Source organism: Grammomys surdaster, unplaced genomic scaffold (genome assembly GCF_004785775.1).
Source record: "Grammomys surdaster isolate TR1022 unplaced genomic scaffold, NIH_TR_1.0 100, whole genome shotgun sequence".
In the NCBI taxonomy this organism is placed as follows: domain Eukaryota; kingdom Metazoa; phylum Chordata; class Mammalia; order Rodentia; family Muridae; genus Grammomys; species Grammomys surdaster.
The window spans coordinates 5,808,389-5,829,815 of NW_021604579.1; the positions used below are offsets into that span (position 1 = coordinate 5,808,389).

General features: G+C 47.0%; 1 protein-coding gene across 6 annotated transcripts in view; it reads right to left on the minus strand.

The window, feature by feature from the left end:
- The window catches only part of Mknk1 (MAPK interacting serine/threonine kinase 1), a 39,079-nt gene extending 21,806 nt beyond the window's left edge, over positions 1-17,273 (minus strand). For 5 of the 6 annotated variants that reach the window (XM_028784910.1, XM_028784902.1, XM_028784895.1 and 2 more), the window contains exons 1-3: positions 17,174-17,273; positions 8,653-8,816; positions 569-670 (exon numbers count right to left, since the gene is read on the minus strand). In XM_028784910.1, the coding sequence (XP_028640743.1) occupies positions 569-668 (100 nt within the window). In that variant the 5' untranslated portion in view covers positions 669-670; positions 8,653-8,816; positions 17,174-17,273. Of the gene's footprint in view, positions 1-568; positions 671-8,652; positions 8,817-8,953; positions 8,976-17,173 lie in introns of those variants that run through there. The other variant, XM_028784885.1, reaches the window with a different exon arrangement.
- Between the last annotated feature and the right edge of the window lie 4,154 nt (positions 17,274-21,427).

Sequence of the window (21,427 nt, forward strand, 5' to 3'; positions counted from 1 at the left end):
TCTTCTCGTTGAACGCTCAGTGATAACCCTGGCAGCTCTCAGCCTAGTGACTTGCCCCTGATTATCCAAAATGTCTGATGATGCAACATCATGTCCCCTGGCTGCAATGCATTCTCAAGGGGGGAAGGTCAAGCACACACAGTACACACAGCGCACAGCCTCTGTGAGACCAACTCCCCTCCTAAGAAGACAGCCATGTCACTGCAGCTGTGGCCTTAGTGGTTTTGCTTCCTCTTTTCTGGTTCTTCTGCGTTCTAACCTTCCAGGAACTGTAGGAAGAAAGCTCACATCTGAAGAGGAGCTGACACAAGTGAGGCCCTCAGCTCTCACAGACTGAGTTTTCTTCCACTGAGGTGATGCTCAGACCATTCAGAGGAAGTCAGAGCTCACCTGAGACGTTTGCCATCCTTTCCCCCTCTTGATCGCTTCTCACTCACTGTTGTCTTTTTAATCACACGGATGACCTGCCTCTAAGGGAAGTGTCCTGGAATCTGGTCCTGTGGATATCAGAAATGCCTCTCCGCTCCTGCAGCACTCAGGCCCAGACCCATCACAGTGTGGCACCAACCTTCAAACTTTCCTGGCAGAGAGTCAGTGGCCCGGGTCTTACGCTTCTTCTTCCTCCTCTTGTCACTATCCACGATAGGAAGGGGCTCGCTGCTGCCCATCTCTGGGAGACAAGAGGGACCATAAGGGAAACTGCACCATACCGATCAAGCAGTAAGTTTACCCAGAAGGAGAAAAGAGAGACCCGGGAGTTTTATACTGATGGTTTTTAAATATCTGTGAGGGATATTGATTTGTTTTGACCCAGGAGGCAAAACTAAAGGCAAAACCATTATAGGAGATCATTAACTGTGGGAAAGGACTCAGACAGGCAGCTAGATTAGGAGAGGCGACCAGAAGCCTGAATTTGCCAAGCTCATTAGCACATGGATTTAGACCGAACCAGAGTCCCTGAACAGAATCAGCAGGGTCCCACCTTTGACGGGGTCCCTGGGGCTAGGAGCTGGGTAAGGCAGGAGCAAGGATGGAACCTGATGGCAAGACTTCCGTGACCTGCACTGGGGGCTGTGAAAGGCCTTCTATAGAGTCTGCCTTATCCTGGAAGATAAGAGGGGTAGGGGGCTGGGCTCTCCCTTCCCAGGTCCTTCTCCAAAGAGTGCGGGGAGGCCAGCCACTGACAGACATCATTCCCTCTCCCTGGTAGGCACCTGGCTTGCATGCTGACAGACACAGACACAGGACATTTCGGGCAAGAAGGGTGAAGACAGGAGGATGCAGCAGGAGGCTGAACTGGGAAAGAGAAGCAGGGGAACAAGGAGAGCCGGCCTCGGTCTTGTTTCCAGGCCGCTCTAGTGGGGCCTTCCCCTGGTAAAGACGAATCACTTACACAACATGTCATGCCCCTGATCCAGAGCGGAGCCTTAATGCTCTTTGCCTGCAGTTAGAAATAATAAGATTTCTCTGAAGTCTCTGGGTCTAAATCCCCACCAGGGTGATTAAGCCTCCACATCCTTCTAAAATAGAGGCGCCCGAGAGCTGACGGGTGGAGGATGTCAGAGACTTCAACACCAAACTTCAGTAAACATAGGCTCTGAGGCTTGGTTTGTCCTGAGAAATTTTAAAATGAGTCTGGTTCTTTGCTCATGAAGGGGAAAGCCCACTCCCTTCTCCAAGGATGCGACAGAAGACTGCTTAGTGCCGCTGCCCACATGCATGCTACCCACAGAGGCAGGCACTTGGCAGCTGTTAGCAGGAAGCATGCAGAATGGCACATTCAACACCACAATCCAGAAAGCACAGCTAAGCGGCCAAGCATCTGACAGCCCCACTTAGATGCATCCCTCCCTCCATGTTAGGGATCTGATCACAGCAGGTTTTCAATTACACCCCAGAAGAGAGAAGAAAAAACACACAGATGAAAAGAATCCATAGAGTATCTAAAAATATTACTCCTGCCAACAGCTTCAAGCTCTAGTTCTACCTGGGGACGACAAAGCCCCCTACAACTCTCAAAGGATTAAATCCTGCTACTGAAGTACCCACACTCATAAGGTAAATCACAAGGAAAAATGCATTTACAGGGCACTGGGAGAAATTCTTCAGAAAGAAAGCACAAGGTCATTTGCCTTTGAAGGTTTGGGGGAGGGGGACAGGATGGGTTGGGACACAACTGGACTGTCCTCCCTCCAGTGTGCAGTCTAGTGTCAGCCCTTGTCCCAACTATTTCCTCACCAGTACTGCAAACCCGGAGTGGATGTGGTTTCTGCTCCTTCACCCTTCCCTGGCCACACTCCGATTAGGAGCCTGTGGACAAACCAAATAGCCAACAGGCAGGCAGCATGGAGAACAGCAGGAGAGCTGGCAGCAGTGTGACTCACAGGGGACTCTCAGACATACTTACAGCTCTAGACAGAAAACCCTGTTAGCGGCAGTTTATTTGTGCTCTTTACCACAGCAGGACTGTGGAGCCTCCCGTGGAAGCAGCACACCCCTGGGCAGAACCACATACTCAATATTAGATTTTATGGCTTCACACACAAAGACAGAGTACCTGGTCTATTCTGCATGGATCTCAGAGGAAGAAGGTGCGCCAGAAGGGACAAATGGGTAAGGTTTCCTTGCAAACAGAACTTGTTGAGGGAGAGTTGTTTTTAAAACTAGGAAGGAAAAATGCAGGGGAACAGTGAAATGAAAGAACCATTAACTTTCCCTGTTTTCCTAGCAAGAGGTATGGGGTGGGAGGGGCTGCTGGGACAAGGTGGACAACACTCTAGTTTTATCACAGAGACCTTAATTCAGTATGTCCCAGCCACTAGACAAATGCATCCTCAGGGAAGCCCCACAATCATCCTGCACCTCTGCCTGCCTGATTCACTGGTGTAGGGATTCTTTCTGGCCATTGAAGCCAGCTCAAAAGTCTTCACCCTGTGCAGCTCCCCAATAACTCCAGATGAGCTAAGGTGGATGCAATCAATCACACTGGAAGTCCGTTAGGCATGGGGCAAGTGGGGTATTACTGTGTAGAACTAGGGGCTGGTTCCAAGTGTCTGAGAGAAGCTCCATTAATACACTAGGCTTTTCTTTGGCTTTGATCATTCCCTGTGTTCCCACACTGATCCTGCATACCTGTCTCTGCAATATGTCACAGTACAGCATAGATGAATATCATCCATCGCAAACTGCACTGAAATGGAAATAGTATATGGTACATATGATGCATGGCACCCAGCCCCTTAAATGCCCAGTGCACATTCTAAAAGACATGTGGGTGTGCTTGTATCTTGTAGATGATGTGAGGAAAGGCTGCTCTGGGCTATGAACCCCATCAACTCCATCACACTCTCTCTCCAAAAAGGTCTCAGACACACAAGGTCCTTAGTCTGTTTTCTAGAAGCCCGGTCCTCTTTCAGACTAGGTAACATAAAAAGGAAAGGAACAGTTGTTTTCAGTTTCCAGGCCGACTGCAGTCTTCACTCTTGTGTCAGCAGGGCTAGGGGGGCACGTTTGTATACTCTGGTGGAGGTGCACATGGAGTCAGGAGAGGCACATTCTGGACAGGGGAGGCACATGGGCCTGGGTCAGGAGAACAAAGGAGAGTTTCTAGTGCTTGTTTTACCAGACAGCCTCAGGGTTGAGCATCTCTGCCTCTTAAGAGCCTTAATTCCTTCATCTTCGGACTAGAGTTAAAAACACACATTTCCTGTCTACTTGCCAGGTCGCTACAAGAGCCCAATGACATAATCAATATACAGATGTGCTTCAAAAACTGCATTGTGTGCGCATAGGCATGTATATACACACATGAACGTACAACAGATGGGAAGTCCAGGTGGAAATACATGAACCTGTAATTTACAGTGTGCCAATGGACCATCTAGTGCCATGTTGGGAGTTTATATGCTCTTTTAAGTCTGGACCATTTTTAATTTGTAGACATGCTCTATGTGATGGGATAGTTTTTATTTTCTTCATTCTTTACAGGATTTTCCGAATTATATGGGACTGAAATTTATCATTTTATTCCATTATTGTCTGAATCAAATTTTACTTAAACAAAACAAACGGGCTAGAGGTGGTACATGGTGCTCAGGGTTGAGTGGAGTGTGTGTGTGTGTGCACAGTGTGCAGTGTGTGTGTGTGTGTGTGTGTGCGCGCGCGCACGCGCATGCAAGGAACTCAGTGACAGAGCTCAGCGTGCTCAAGGCCTTGGTTTTGATCTTCAACAATGGGGAAGGAAAAAAACCTTTTATCAAATATACTTTGCAATTTAGAGGTTGATTACAGTTTTTCAAATTATGTCTAGATTTTTCTGTATAAAAATTCAACATTTAGCTAGATGTGGAGGCAAAGGCCTTTAATCCCAGCACTCAGAAAGCAGAGGCAGGGAGATCTCTGTGAGTTCAAAGTCAGTCTGGTTTACAAATCAAGAGTCAAGGCAGGGCTATATACCATGAGACTCTAGTTAGAAAATGCTGGAGAGCAACTGAAGAAGACATTCAGTGTCAGCCCTCTGCCTCCACACCTCTCTGCACAAACGCATATCTGCACTTGCATGTATGTACCACACCCAAGTACACACCCACATGAACAGACTGCACTGGGAGTATAGCAGGTGTTAAGGATACATATCTAAGACTTAGCCTGGTACTTCCACACATGAAACAATTGGGAGAGCCCAAGGAGTCCTGGGGGTGGGGGCACAACCCATAATAATAAGAGATACTAGCCACTGCTTTCCCCAGCAGAGAGCATCAAGGTCTACTTTCTAAAAATAGCTGCCATTTCTCTCTTGAGCCTGATGAGTCAGCCCCACTGTCCCCCAGACGTGCATCTGTTCCTTGATGGAGACGGCATACCGATCACCCGCCGTCACATCTCACACTTGATACCAGAGGGCCACCTGCTTAACTCAGCTCTGCAAACAGCTCTCATCCTTCCCCACTCCACCTCTGCAGCCCTTGGAGGACTCAGTCTGTCTGAGTATTTCTTTCATCCTCAAGAGCTTTCTAGAAAAGGAAGAATGGTGGGGAGCAGGCTAAAGGGCATAATTACAGACAAACTCAGCTGCATCCTCAGGGTCAGCTGAGGAGAATGGACAATGGGAGGAAACCGAGGGGCTGGGGGTAGCTTAGTGAGAATGCTCATCTACCATGCACAGGACCAGGTCTCATCCGCACGACCCACCGCAACAAGACCATAAACAGAAAAGGAAATGAAGGAAGTTTGACACACGTAAGGAGGGGGTTGAGTAAGCCCTGTTAGACAAGGGAAGAGGGAACATGAGAGACTAGGGTCATCCGTGCCTCTGTAGCTGCAGAAGTTATGGTGCACACTACCATACAAACAGTGCACATTCTCATGTGGTCCGCGTGTACCAGGCAATGTCTGAAGCCCTTTACAGGTATCACACTCTACGAACTCATTGATGCAGTCTTCACAACTCTGACATAAGCATCATTCTTGTCCACATTTTAAAGATGAAGACACTGATACAAACGGGTAAAAGTGATATGCACACCATAACCTAGCGAGTGGGTGGCACTGCTAGAACTGAAGCCTGGAGTCTGGTTCAAGAATGTAAGCTTCCTGCTGGGCAGTGGTGGCTCATGCCTTTAATCCCAGCACTTGGGAGGCAGAGAGAGGCAGGTGGATCTCTGAGTTTGAGGCCAGCCTGGTCTACAGAGTGAGTTTCAGGACAGCCAGGTCTATACAGAGAAACGCTGTCTCAAAAAAACAAAAGAATGTAAACTTCCAACTTGTCATGACACTGTTCCCAAACTCTAATGCCCCTCAGTTTCCTCCCATTGTCCCAAGGCAAAGGTGGCAGCTGGTGGCAGCTGGTGGCATCAATGCTATTGTTTTATAAATCTTGGTACAGGTCTTCTTTACTGATGTACTACGCTAGCAGGTTTTATGTTAACTTGACACAAACTGGAGTCACCTGAATGAAAGGAGGGAACCTCAGACGAGAAAATGCCTCCCTAAGATTTGGCTGTAGGGCATTTTCTTAATTAGTGTTTAATGGTGGTGGGGCCATCCCTGGCCTAGTGGTCCTGGGTTCTATAAAAAAGCAGGTGCAGCAGCTACAGGGAGCAAGCTAGTAAGCAGCACTCCTCCACGGCCTCTGCGTCAGCCCCTGCTCAAGGTTCCTGCCTAGCTTGAGCTCCTCCCCAGCGGCTGTTGATCATGACGCCTTATCACAGCAGCGGAGGCTCTGTGTATCATGAGACCCGGCTCACAGTTTACACGGCTGTCCTTGTACGTGCTCTAATGTCCAAAAGGTTGGGCAGCTCTCCTCTGCTTTACATTACCACAAAGGCCTAAGAGTTACATCCTCACCTTTATGTTAATAACGTTAACCTTCCAGAAATCTCTTCTTGCTCTGAGATACCTTAGTATTTTGTGTTTTGTCATTTTATAGAGGATGAACTACAAACCAGTGTCTAAGCACATTATTCATGGGAGTCCAGAATGAAGTGTAAAGTGACAATCTTCTCCCGTCTGACCTGGGAGTTGGTAGATGTGGTTTCTGGCAACATCACTAGGTGTAAGGGAAAAAGAAAAGGCATATTTGAGCAGAAGCTGGTCAAATTTAACAGACGATAAATGTCAGGAGCCATGTATGAAATGAACTCCATCAGAGTACTGTCTGTGAGATTCCACAGAGCTGGAGAGGTTTGTTCCCTCCAGATCTTCATGTATAGAAGGGTTGGGCCATGTGGTTCAAATCAGCAGCAGTGAAACTGGCATGGGGTGATACTTTGCAGCCCTTCAAGAGGGCTGTGACACTCAGATACCCAGAGACACACCCTTAGACTCATCTTCTCCCTCGGCTCCCATCCTGGGATCACCAGGAGCCTTTACAGCCACATTGAAACTCCTGGTGGATAGAGATAGGGAAGGAGAGAGAAGCAGGGACAGGAAGTGTGTGTTTACAGAATACAAAAGGAACCAGTAGTAAAGGGCGGGGCTTGGGTAGGGAGCACAGTATGAAGGCTGAGAAGAGCAGGCTAAGCCAGTCATCTAAGCTCACTAATACAGTTCACAAGGTGCTCCGACACTGGCCCTTGTCTTCTTTCCACCCTAATAACCAACAATCACTCTCCTGTGGAAGAATGACAACAGCTGCTTGTTACTCAGCTTATAATCCAAACAGTCCTACCAGTGCATTCCTTGGTACATCCTCATTGTGCTTTGCTGCACAAAAGTACCCTGTAAGTGCATCTTCTATATGCCATACAGAATGTTAGAAGATGGTCCTCAGCTGAGATTCAGTAAAATTAACACCTCTGCTGTTTTGTCAAGGGCATTCTTAGGTGAAAGTGGCTGTTCTATAGGTGGCAGTGAGGAATGGCATGGGCAGGACCACAGCTCCTGTGACTCCCTTAACCTCCCACTGTCACCACACAGCAACAAATAATACAGGACAAATAATACCACTACTCTGAAACCTTTTGGTCTTGCAGATCCCCTGGAAGGGTTTCTGTGTGGCACACTTGTGAACCTCTGTGCTGGACAATGAGGAGGGAGCCAGGAGCCCTGTGGCCTTCCAGCCAGCTATGATATGCGGTGCAAACAGCAGCCACTCCAAGAAGGGGCTAGACAGGCTGCCGCAGCAGGTCAGAGAGAAGTAAGGAAGGCTTACACCAGAGGCAAGGGTGGCAGAGACAGGAAGGGCATGCTATAGAATGAGGGAGGAAACCACAGAGGCTGAAATTGTCCTGACAAACAACTGGAGACAGAGGAGAAGATCATAGTTTATGACCACACTTTAAAGGGGCCAGCCACAGAGTGAGACCTCAATGTAGGTGTATAAAGATATGCTTTTTAGCCAAAGGCAGCCGTACAAACAGCAGTGCCAACAGAGAACGTGGGGTGGGAGCTCAGGAGGTAGGGAGTAGGGGAAGATGGCAGTGCCAGCAGGAGGCTTCAGGTGAAAACAGGTGACACCTGGCAGCTGGTATTGTGTCACAGGTCAGGCTAAAACAACCCTACTCAACCCTCATGTGTCCCAAATCAGTCACTGAGGCTTGACTGATAACCTGCCTGGCATGATGAGACCTCCAGCTAGAGCAAAGGACAGAACATGCCATGACCTCAGTATATGAGCTGTGTCTGGGATATAGATAGAATTTCCAACATTTCCTTGGGAAGAACAACACTCAATGAACACAAGAATTTCACCTTGGACACTTCCATCTTGAACCCAGTTTCATCTTGCTACAGTGTGGCAGCTTTATTTTATATTTTACTTACTGTTATACTTTCCTTCTGTCCCTCTGCCATTTTGTTCCAGAAGAGATGTGATCCTGATACTAAGTAACCATCGCAAGAAGTTACTGGGACCTGAGAAGGCTAAGCCATCAACTCACGCCTTTCTCTGGAAATATGGGAAACATTCAATTCAAAGTAATGTAAAGAAGCAAGTGGGGGCTGGGAAGATGGCTCTGCAGATAAAGGAGCCTGTTTCCGAGCCCGATGATTTGAGTCTGATCCCTGAAACCCACACAGCAGAAGCAGAGAACCAACATGTGAAAGTTGTCCTGTGACGGCCACATACAACATACAATCCTCCCATCCCCAAGGAACACAAAATAAATAAAGATGAGGCTTTAAAGAAGAGGGGGGGTGTACATCCAATCTTACCCACAAGGTTCTTCAACTCAGCAGGGACACTGGAGAACTTGAAGTCTCAGAGGAATCCCAAAATTGGTGTCTTCCAGTCACAGGGAGTTATCCACTATCCTCTGTCCAGTCAATGTCCTTCAGTCTGTCACCTGCTTCTGCTCCATCTCCTCCAGCACGGAAATCTTCAAGAAGCAGAAGGAGAGAGAGCGTGAAACTGCTGGCTTCTCCAAGAAGACCAGAGGAGAGGCTGATCAACCCAGGTGTCCCAGCTCTGTGAGTGACACTTGGAAGCAGGTGTACACACAGGAGTCACAGATACCTCAGGCTTTAAAAGCTGACTGGTGGGCATCTGAAAATCCTGATGCTAAGCACTAGAAGATTTATCAAGGGTCTGAATAAAGAAAAAAAATTCAGATTTGCTCCCACTGTGGATTCTAGGCAGTAAAAGATGTATCTTGCCACGAAGACAGAGATGGAGCCTTTTCTTGGCTCTGAGAGTCTCACACAGAGGTTTCAAGCTGACGCTTCCCAGCTGCTTGTTTGGGAGAAGTGCTTAAGAGCTTGCTCCTGGTGGCTAGGCCCAAGTCTTACAGGCAAGAGGTACCAGTGCCAGCAAGATAGAGCAGACCCTGAGAGTAGCAGGTGGTAAGAATGGAGTCAGTTTTGTGCCCAAAACAATCACTGCTGATTCCCAATGTGATGGCTTCATTTTCTGTAGGCACAATGCTGCTTTTAACCCTCTGGCTTTAGTCATCATGTGTCAAAGTTGCTCAACTTTTGCTCTGCGAAACACACTTGCACTTCCTCTTTTCTCTAGGGAAAAGCACTGAAAATGTGCTTAAGTATAAATTCTGAGCTTCTGTGCCAAAGTCTCTGAGTTTCTAACCGGAAACTGGATGCATTTCAACATTACCTCAAATCACATTTGCCAAGCTGGACTTGTCCCCAGCCCCTACCGTGGCTTCCTTCCTCCTGATTTCTCTTCTTCTCTATCCGATTACATCATCCTGCCAGCCACCTAGTCAGAACCATTAAGTCATTTCTCCCCACTCTATATGAGTTCCAAATGCTCATGTTGCCAGACCTTTCCCTCAGCCTTGTCTATAGCTCCTTACAAAGGACTCCTCAGACTGGAGAGATGGCTCAGCAGTTAAGAGCCTCTTGCTGAGGACATGAGTTCAAGTGCCAGCACCCACACGATAGCTGACAACCATCTGTAACTCCAGTGCCAGAGAATCTGACAAAGGAATTCCCATTTATCTTTCAAGGCCCACAGCAACTTCCTGAGAGGACACTACCAGAGAGGACACCACCACAAGTGGCCTGGACTCCTCTTTCTCTACTGACTCCAGCATCTCACCTAGCTCCCATCATTCCATTACAACACAAAATCCACACTGTGAGTTTCCCACCAGCCTGTAAACTCCTTAGAGACAGGATGTAGATATTTTCATTTAGACATTTTAGCATTTACTGTAGCATCTGGCACAAAAGGGCTCCAGTGAATCTGAATGAACCACTTCATTCACAAAGTATCCTGTTCACTGCTTGTTAGAGACTTCAGCACATTGGACAGCCCTATTGTGCTTTTTATTCCCAAAGGACTCTGTCAGGCTCAGTAAAACTATTTCCAGAGCTCAAGGAAGTTTGGCTGGTTTGTTTTCCTGTTCCCACTACATCTATGAACTTTAACTTGCTGCCTTTAGTGTTACTAGAGGCTAGCAATTATTTTTCTGCAGCGGCCTGATGGTAAATACTTTGTGTGCCGCATGGTCGTTGTTTCATCTGCTCCATTTTTAGGGAAGAATGCAGCCACAGATTGTATGTAAATGAGTGATGATGACATATGTCAACCACACGTTAATCATGGGCACCACAGTTTGAATTTCACATACTTTTTGTGTCTCATGAAATGTTCATCTCCTTTTGGTTTTCCATCTCCCAACACTTAAAGCTGCAAGGAAGCACTCTTAGCCTGCGGTACCTACAAAAACAGTTGGCAAACCATAATTTGCCAACAAGTCATCTACTGTAAACAAAACCAAAAGCAAGATTCAGAATTTCATGATAGACTCTGTATTCTCAGCCATTTGGAGCCACTCTAGAGCTGAGGAAGTCGAAAGCATATGGGCTTTCAAACATTAGGTTCTAGGTTCAGCTTGGGACCCTGGCATCATCTAACAGCATGAGGCCCACTCCTTAACCCCTCCTCACTGACATAATCTACAAAACAGGGACAAAAACATACGCTGTGAGATACTAGACTGTATATGTCAAACTGTGACACCAACGCCCAGAATTTAAGAGGCACTCCATAACTCGCATTACTATACCTTGTGAGACAGCCTCCCCATGTCAATCACAGCTCTGGAAAGCAACCTCAACAGACACTCTGGAAACTACAGCAAGCTACTACACTTTGTGTCCTCAAAGGGGCTTGGCTGTTTTAGTTATACACAGGAGGCTAAGAGTCCACTTAGCCTGACTGTTCTGTTGCTACTCCTAATTTCTTTGGGCCACTTTACCAAGAACTTTGAGACTCACAGAACACAGAGGTCCATCATTTGACTTTTGAGATAGAGAACATCTGGGGGACACAGAAAAGGCTAAGGTTTATGGTATTTCCAGCCTTGATCCCAAAAGCTAGACCTGAGCCTGTAATGTCTTCACTAGATGTCTAACAGGTGCCACTGCCTCTGCTGGGGTGACTCATGCTTCCCTTCCCTCATGCTGCCCAGATCCGCCTTCCTAAAGTACACTTACCCTCTCTTCCAGGAGTCTTTACCTGTAGTCCAGCCAAAGGGGTCAAAGCTGCATCTACTCGACTGCCCTAAATAATCCCAAGACCTCCCCCAGATTACCTGTGACGCTTCATCACAGTCTCCCCTTAGGCTGAGCCAGGGTAGAGAGGACTAGCCTGAGTCAGCGCTGGGTCCCTCCACTTAGCACAGAGCTATCACTTAATGAGTCAATGAGACTTCTGAAGCATGCTCCCCTAAACTGTTTTAGCTGGACTCTGATTAGCAGACTGAGCGGAGTCTGGGTCACAGCCAGGAAGAGGGAAAACCTCAGAGAGAGAGAAAAGCAGCATAACCAATGGGATCCGAGCGATGGAAAATAGGTTTTGGGGATGAGGTGAAAGCAGCCACGCGGTGTAGCCTGGAGAAGCGAAGATGAGGCCTAACTGGATTTTGGCTTTAAAAGTACAGAAAAGGTTCTCATGAGAAAAATCTTGATCTCATCCCCCCTTTATAATCAAAGGGAACTTTTCCATATTCATGGATGACAGAACAATAAGAACTCGCTTAAGTTAAGGCTGGGGGTGGGGGTGGGGGCTGTGCTTAAGCTGGGAGGAGCTAAATTAGACACCACTTTCCAAAGACACCATATTGTTGCTCTTTTTGGCAACTGAACTGAAGGGGCCTTGCTTGCAACTCTTGCTGAAGGCTGTGGAAAGGAAATGAACACCTGCTCTGGTCCTGTTTACTCTGGAGACAGGTGTGGGAAACCCGAGTCAGGTGAGATTTTCTAACAAGCCATCGGCGTTTTGATGGACTGTTTCCCACTGAGTACTTCTGTGGTGTCATGCTTTGGAATCCTATGATGGAATCACTGAGCATTTCTAAGCTTCTTGATGGGACAATGAAATGAGAGAACAGCAACGTCAGAGGAAGACAGTGGAGAGAGAGTGGCCATGTATGTGTGTGTGTAATATGTACATATTATACATACATGTATATATTATATATAATTATATATATGTACATATTATACATAATAAGTATTTGTATACACACACACACCACTTCCCATGAAATCAGTACCAAACAGGCTATTATGTAATATTATGTACTAATATTGCTACTGAGACAGCTTTTGTTCACTAAGCATCTGCTGCCTGCTGGCCACTGAATTGCTTAATGTCATTTTAGTGCTCAGAGCAGCCCCATGATCTAGGGAATATCTGTACCCCATTTTCCAGATGAAGAAACCTGAAATGAGGCAAAGTTAAATAACTTGTCCAAGTCACACAGCTAGCCAGTGACAGGGCCAGCGCTCAAACCCAGACAGTTCAACTTAAAGTCTGTACACTATCTATTGCTTCCTCCCCTGGGGGGGGGGGAAGAGTCTGGGGTTTAAGCCCTTCTTTCTGAATCCAGGTTCATCCTCTCTGCTTTATCTTTAGGCAGGGAGAGCAAAGCAACACATGGCATTGGCAAGACAGAAGAGCTGTCAAGTGAGCCCAAACCTGGAAAGGAGGCGGAGAACCACAATGGGGGGGTGGGGGGAGAAATGCCTGGACTGAAGGCCAGACTCCTGGCTCCATCTCTGTCCAGCACAGATTCTTGTTGAATCTGATGGTGAAAAAATAATGAGCCATTACAGTGCTGTCGACTGTATCACAGGACCTGTACCTAAAATCCAAGGGTGCCCACAGCCTCTGTAGGAGCAGAGGACAGAGATGTGCTGACTAGCAGCATGGTGACAGCAGCCATAGGCTCACATAACCTGGATAAGCAGACTTAGACTGGGCATCTCCAGTGCTTCACAGCTGAAGCCGCCTCATTCATGTCCCTTCTCTGGAAGCTTTGCTCCAGTCTGTCTCTGCCCACAGCCATGGTCAACAGAAGCCTTATCATGGCATCCAGAGCCCTGCAGCATAATGGAAAGAATATGAGCCTCTGAACTCAACTCTTCTGTGTGAACCATGCAGTCATTTACTAGCTACCCAGCCTTAGCAAAGCTACTGTAATCTTCCTGAGGTCTGGTTTTCTAGTCTTTAAATTAGGGATAAATATGCCTCTATTACAGAGGTTGTGAGGATTAAGAAAATTATAGTGGGTAAACTGTGTGGCTCACTGCAGGCCACAAGGCAGACACGTGCTGAATGTTAGCTCTCTTCTCTCCTCACAGCCCACAGCTCTTCCCCAGTGTGCCTGTGCTCACGTGCGTGTGTGTTCCCTTCCATGCATTTCTGCCTCCAGACATGGCTCCAGATGCCCTTTCTCCCAAGAATGAACTCCCTCCATATTCCGGCCTAATGTCTTCACCTTTAGGAATCTGATCATGCAGGGATTGATTTCTCCTCCTCCCTAACCCCCACTTGGTTTCATTTACCCAAGTCAATCTGACTTCAGTTATTTATGTACTGATCCATCTTCCTAACAATACACGAGGGAGAAGGCTTCCAGGAGACAATTACTTATAGCAGAGCAAAGAGACATGTTGTTATCATTGGTGCATATTTCTCTACACTAGAGGCTCTCTGACAGCAAGAGCTTTGTATGTTACTGAATGGAATCTTTCCCTCGTACAGTGGGAATCTTTATTGAAAGATTTAGGACTGAGTTTTTTCTTAAAGTTGTGCATTTTACTGGATGACAATAAGCAGACAGATTTTGTATTCCTGGTATCATAGGCAGAGCCTTGTAAACATTAGGCCAGGGGTCTACCACTAAGCTATAGAACCAGCTCAATATAGGTATATTCATATTCCCAAGCTAAGATCTGCTAGTATTCATGTGGACTTGCGTCATTCCTTTGTCCATCCATCTGGCACATCTTGGGATACTCTTGGGATATCTCTTCAGCATGAGGATGGCTTTCACTCACAGAGGAGGAGAGATCCTGGAACAAGCTCTCCAGAGAACTGTTCCACCCCATTGGGTAGGTGACTGCCATGACAACTGTACTAAAAGTCCAGAACTGTAAGACCAGAAAACAGTGGAAATTGTTCCCATCTGCCTTGGTTTCCAAGTCCATAACAGTTTAAGGTACTTAAAACTATAGTCCAGTCCATAGTGTTTGATAGATGTTAGCTTTATCAACCACATATAGCTACTTGGGAGCCCTCATAGGCAGGGTACTCACTCTCTTGTGCTTAGTAATTGATGCCAGCCTAGGTATCACAGAATGAGTCCATCTCAAAGAATTACAATCAATTCGTTTAAGTTTTTTATTTTTTAATTTTGTAGAGAACCAGAAAGATGGCTCAGTAGTTAAGGGCATGTGCTAATCTTACAAAGGACCTGAGTTTAGCTCCCCACACTCATGTTCAATGGCTCAAAATGACCTAAAACTCCAGCTTCAGAGAATCCAACACCCTCTTATGATCTTCTTGGGGACCTATACTCATGTGCACACATGCACAATTAAAAAATACAAATAAGGTCAGATGTAGTGGTGGCACACACCCTTAGTCCCAGCATCTGGGAGGCAGAGGTAGGTGGATCTGAGTGTAAGGCCAGCTTGTGAACATAACTGAATTTCAGACCAGTCAGAGAGACATGGTTAAATGCTGTCTCAAATTAATTAATTCACTAGAGTAGAGTGGGAAAAAACAAGTGCCTGGACATGTCACTTCCAGAACTCTCTATCCTCGACTGAGTCCTTGTATAATCCTGTTTAGTCTTTCCCCATCCATAAGTTAAAGGTAGTGTAACTAGATGGTTCCTATGCTCTTTCTGCCTTCGTGTGTGTGTGTGTGTGTGTGTGTGTGTGTGTGTGTATATATATATCTATCTCAACTAAGAAGTTTCTATTCCATATGCTGGGGCTGTTGGCAAGGAAAAATGTGAATTTGTAGCTGCTGGCCCACATGGACTACTGTTTACCAAGGCCAAGGGCAGAACAATTGATTAGTCAGCCACCTGTGCACTCTCCCATCCCTGAACTATATCACAAACTATACAGGTCCCTGAACACTGCACAACTCCTCTCGTAACTAAACTCAACAATAGCAAGGCCAGGGCCTGAAATCAATAACAACAATGAAGAATCTTGGTTCATGAAGAATTTCTGCACCTTTGTGCCTCTGATGCCTGTAAGTAGGGCAAGATCCATCTAAACCAGGGCCCTCCTTAGCCATGAAGGAAAACATGAGGTCTCCTTCTAATCTTGACAGCTTGTAAAACAAACACCAAAGCCGAGTTTAAAAAAAAAGTCACTGACTCATTTGACCACAAGCATTACAGAGATCTACTATGTGCCAGTCCTGTACCATGAAGAGGAAGTATGACATAGATCTGGCTCCTCGCCACCAACTGTAGTCAGGGTACATATGAGTGAGGAACCCCAAGACAGACTTGGCTAAGAAGACTACAGGAAGTTCAGTCTCTGCTACAGGTGACTGGAATGGGTGCATCCAATCAGCAGGAGGATGAGAAGCTTCACCAAGGAGGTCATAAGATGTGGTGTGAGCACCCATAAAGAGGCTGCAGAAGGTGCCATATTATTGAATTACTACTGACCACAGGACAGGAGGCCATGCTCTTCCTAGCTAAGCATGTGCTGCAATTTGCTAGCTTGTTCTCAGAACTTCTCTCTGCATGATTGGGCTAGCTGGTGCCAGGCGCTCTGACTGCCAAATCTGCACTAGAGCAATGACACTCCTATGCAAGCCAAAGACCCTCGATTATAAAAAGAGGAACACTGAGGAGGGAACAGATGCTTGGAAGGGGCTCCGAACTTCCTGGCCAGTTCACATCTATACAGTCCTGACCCTGTGTCTGTTCTTCCCAGCACTCCCAGCCCAGGCCCCTTTAGAAGCTAAGGACAGTGGGCTGAAGCTATTTGATGACCGGGGAGCCAGGGAAACACTATACATCAACTACTCAGCTGGTTCTTGGCACATGGCCTGTGGTCAACAAGTTTTAGCTCCCTCCTCATACTGCAAGGTCAATTCCACGGGTAAATCCCAGAGGTTCCAAGGCTCAGGTTACATCAGCTTTCCCCCCTAGGGCCTCCCTAAAATATGCCAGACCAAAATACTCTTTCTTGGAAATCACAACAGTATGTATCAGTACCATTGCATGTAATGCATTACATTATATGTACACCAATGTACATATAATCATACACAACCCTCACAGTGACATTATTATATCCATTTTTAAAAGCTCTAAGAGAGAAACATGAGTTGTTCTAGGATGCATCCTAGACGAAGGGAAAGCATGGCTGACCCCCAAAGTCAAGCACTCCCACGCTCTTTCCTAGCCTCTGATGGTCCATAGCTATAGGAAAGAGGCTGCATCCTACCTACACTCCTACCTCTCTGCCAAAAAAATGTGGCAGAAGCATTTATACACTGTATTGCAAAATAAGTGGAAACAGTCAATTTAACACAACGAAGTACACAAATTTTATAACGTGTTCATGCTAGTGGACTCTCTGAGCCTTGAGCCCTGCCACAGTCTTGAGCGTATCCTTGTTTGGTCTGAGGCTCAAACTCCATATAGGCTGAGCTCCGACAGACAGTCGGTATCTACCAGGTTCCGACCTGTCACAACTCAAGCCGGCCCACAGGCACAGGGTGAGAGCCCGAAATAGGATTTTATCTGCTGCAGTCTGGGCAGGGAAGCAGTTCTGAGGGCAGTTCTAAAAGGATGTCCCCTTCGGCTGCTCCTCAGCAGAAGAATTGGGTCGTGACCTCGAGCTGCTCGGAAGGCCCTGACTGCCCCTCCCGGACGACTGCACTGCCGTACTCCAGACCCGGGCCCCGTTTCCCCGCCGAGGGGACTCCTCGCCAGCTCACTTTTACCTTAGTCGACCACCGCGGGAACGGCCGCGCGCACCCCCACCTGCAGGTCTCAGTCGAGAACGCGGAAGAGGCGGAGCTAAACTCAGGGGGCGGGCCCGGGCACAAGGGGGCGTGAGGGGGAGGAGTCACGCCTGCGCCCCGAGGGCCACACGTGGCGAGAGGCAAGGCCAGTACACTGCGCAGGCGTAGCGTATCGGATTGTTCACTGGTTGTTGCCGGTTTCTTTTTCAAGCAGAAAGTGGAAGATACTGCAGGTGCAAATAGTTACTTCTTCGAGCCAGAACGGAGCTTTTTATAAACCTGAGGGCAGCTTTGTTAAGTAAAGTTTATTTTTGAGACAGGCCTTGCTGTATACTGACGTCAAACTGGTTTTTCTCCTGACTTAGCCTCCAGAGTTCTCTGATTACAGACGCACACCACCGGGCATGACTATAAAATTTATATATATAAAGGTCTGTGTATACAGAAGTTCATGGGAGTTTGAGTAAAACATTACTTCCAGTGATTAAACATTTTTTTAATTGATTTTTTTCTAAACAATTTCACTATGTAGCCCAGGCTGGCCTGGAACTCACTATGTAGACCTGGCTGGCCTCAAACTTAAAGATATCTATCTGCCTCTGCCTCCCGAGTGCTAATATTAAGGATGTGCGCCACTACACCAGCTAAAACAAATGTTCTTAAAGATCTATTTCTTCTTCTGCTCTGTGTGTGTGTGTGTGTGTGTGTGTGTGTGTGTACTAATTAGAGTAATACCTCAACCAGCCTCCCTGCCTCACTTCCACAGGCTGCAGGTGCCTGAGACGGGAAGACAGGGTGCTTGGCTTCAGTTCAGGTTCTGACGCAGTTTTCCTTTGTGTGGTGAAGTAAACTTCCCTATCCCATTCAGTATTGTTGTTAGGGTCTGGTGAGTAAGGGGCTTAAAGAGCGTCTGGGTTTCCTGTCACTCATCTCGAAAACATTAATTCCCTCTTGTGGCCTGTGTGTTCAACTATATGAGGGAAGGAAGTGGAAGTATTCAAGACTTTGCTAGAGTTCCAATCTAGATGAATACTGGAAAGGGGCATCTTTTCCTTAGATTTTGTATTTAGTTCCTTTCCGAATTTGAGTCCTTTTCGAAGGCTGGATATTGCCATCTCTTTCAACTTATAACCTTCCAGTCCCACCAAACTTCATATCTTCACAGGCCTTTCTAGCCTATTCCCCAGCTCTCAATAGCTAATCAGTCTGGGGTCACTCAGGCATATATTGGGATCCAGATTCTCAAAGTTACTACCCCCTCCCCATGACAACCATGATGGTTAATTAACACTGGATAAAGGCTCTGGGGTGCTCCCAGGAAGGAGGGCAAACCATGTAGAACTCAGACCTTCCTCTGGCCTGTTCCACCACATTCCATAGCTCCATACTGTGGCAGCAGTGGCCACAGGGTTCACGAAAGCTTCAGGTCATCCAGCATCATTACTCAGTGTGGGTTGTTTTGCCCCAGGGTGGAGAGGAGAGTTTATTCCCTGTTCCCTGTCCCCTAAATTGATGCAGACCCTGAGCCAACAAGACCACAAAGCTCTGGCTTCCCAGGTAAGCTGCTTTTGTTAGGTTTTGTCTGTTGGGGTGAGATTTCTCATTACTGAGGTCGAGGCTCTCCCTTTGTCCTCTAAGCAGACTCTGTCTCTCAAAGCAAGAGTGTGTGTGTCTGTCTGTGCGTATGTCCTTCCTAACATATTTCCAGACGTCTCAAATTTGAGATATATCTCTTACTTCCACAGTGTACATGGACTTTCTAACAGTTGGACTGTCCAGTGATTGAAGAGATAATGATTGCAATGGGTTTGATAACTCCACTCTTTTAGCACACTGGGCTCTGGGCATTAGAAGGAGCAGCAAAATGCAGAACCTTCCAGATTCTAGAGCAGATACTGGGGGCTGGGAGGAAAGGCAGGTAGCTGGCTAAGGACTTGATTATGTCAAGCTGGTGCAGTTGCACTGGAGACATGGCACATATTAGCTGAGTTATTATCGCGTCCAGTCACAGGGTGAGGATGAAGGAGCTTAGAGGCCAGACCCTCACTCCCACTTCTATTTTAAAACAACATTTATGCAAGGTGTGGAGGTGCACACCTTTAATCACAGTACTCAGGAGACAGAGAAAGGTGGATCCCTGTGAGTTTGAGGCCAACCTAGTCTACAGGGTGAGTTCCAGGTTAGCCAGCACTACATAACGAGACCCTGTCTCAAAAAAAAAAAAATTACTACTGTGTATGTGATGTGAGTGGGTACCCATGCCAGAATGGTGTCTTTCCTTTTGCCTTTACATGGATCTTGAGACTTGAACTTAGGTCATCAAGCTGACATCTTGAGCAACAAGAGCCTTTATCCACTGAGCCATCTTGGTAGCCTACCACTTCTGACCATAAAATAGAGAGAAAGTGGTTAATAGAGGGAAGGCCAGAAGCTCAGGCCTCTGCTTCCCAGGTAGAGTCCTTGCCGGCTCTTTTGAAGGTATAAGAGGACCTTTGTTGAATCTTCAGAACTGAGCTGCTTTTAATTCCTGTCTGAGTGGTTGTGGTTTGGGGGCAGTGAGTTCTGATTGTCTACTGGGGAATATGCTCTGGATTGAAACCTGTCCCACCTCCCCTACTTTGAGTTCTGAGAGGGGCTTCTTGTTCTGTGATTGGGGTTGTGGCTGTATTTCCTACTGCACTTTTAGCCATTGGTTCCTCCAAACCACCCTGAACCAGGATTGCCAGTGTCAAAACAAAGAGTTCCCCCCTCCGAATGAGTGAGTACCTTAAAGGCAAGGCCCTGCACTGCCCTCCCATGCCTACCTCAAGACTTCCTCACACTGGGAAGCTAGTCAGTCATGACTGTGCCCATATGGTCCAGGAGCTTAGGACAGAATGTCTTAATTCCACTCTAGTGGTCTCTCCTATGATCTGCCAAGACCCATGTGGCACCCAGAACACAGCTTCCCACCAGTGGTTGCTTTTGTTTGTATCTTTTATTTTACCAAAAAATAATAAAATCTTTCCTCTTTCACAAAAATAGATTTCCCTTCTCCCACCCCCCCTCCCGTGGTCCCTTTTCACAGCCTAGAATTCAGAATATATTCTGTAGCCCACCGTGAGGGAATCTCCCACTGTCCTCAGTTCTGAACCACTGCCAAAGCTGTGGACCAGCATGTTTCCCTTGGGGACTTTCCTTGAGTCAGCAGAGACATTCCAGGTCCTGCTGCCCCGGAGAGCTCCAGCTGTTTTTCTGGAAAGAAGGCAGTTCCTCAGTCATAAGAAGGGGCCTGGGTTTGGAGGCTTGCCTCAGCAGCCGTCTCTAGTCAACCCAGGGTGTGGTGGGGTTTTCTGGCATCAGGCTAGAAATCCTCAAAGCAGAAACAGCTGTGTCCTGGCGAGTGTCTGACAACCGCTATTTGCACGTGCATCTCAGTGTCGCAATCAGCACACCCCAGAGTAGAAGTCAAGAGCCTTCGATTTTTAACTGGTTTCAGTTTCCTCCAATGCATATTGAGAGACAGAGACAATATTATCATGTGACTTCTTCTTCTCATCCTGGCCTCTGAGGATAAAGGCTCTGGAAGGGCAGAAACCTATTTCCCTACCTGTGAGTCTGTGCACAGGGCTCAGCATGGAGGTACTGAGTAATGGCTACTGAATGAGCATCCCAGACTCTCTGGATAGCTGTGCTTAGAAATCCAAGAAAAACTGAATGTATCAGGAGGTTGGGCTGAGGCAGGTGTTTTTAGGATGGGAAGGTCTCCATCAGTTGTATGATCCTCATTGTCTTGAGATAGAAGAAAAGACTCTTGATTCTCCAATTCAAGTTCCAGTGGCTCCCTGGACTGGAGGGCTATTTTGTGCTGGCCTTCAGTCATGTCAGTAGGTTCTGGGTTTGAGATTGAAGTATCCTGTGTCCAAGTTCAAGATCCAGGGGACCCTGAGGGATCAATCCCAACCTTCAAGAGGCTTACCATTTGTTTGCTCAGTTTTGTTTTGTTTTGTTTTGAGACAGGGTTTCTCTGTGTTGCCCTGGCTGTCCTGGAACTCACTCTGTAGACCAGGCTGGCCTCAAACTCAGAGATCCGCCTGCCTCTGCCTCCCAAGTGCTAGGATCAAAGGTGTGAGCTACCACTGCCTGGCTCAGAGGCTTAATGATTACAGGCCCTTCTGGAGGCAGAGATGAGTGAATTGACAATTCATAGACATCCTTGGCTGAGCAACTCAGCCCACATGGTGGTAAGTCAAA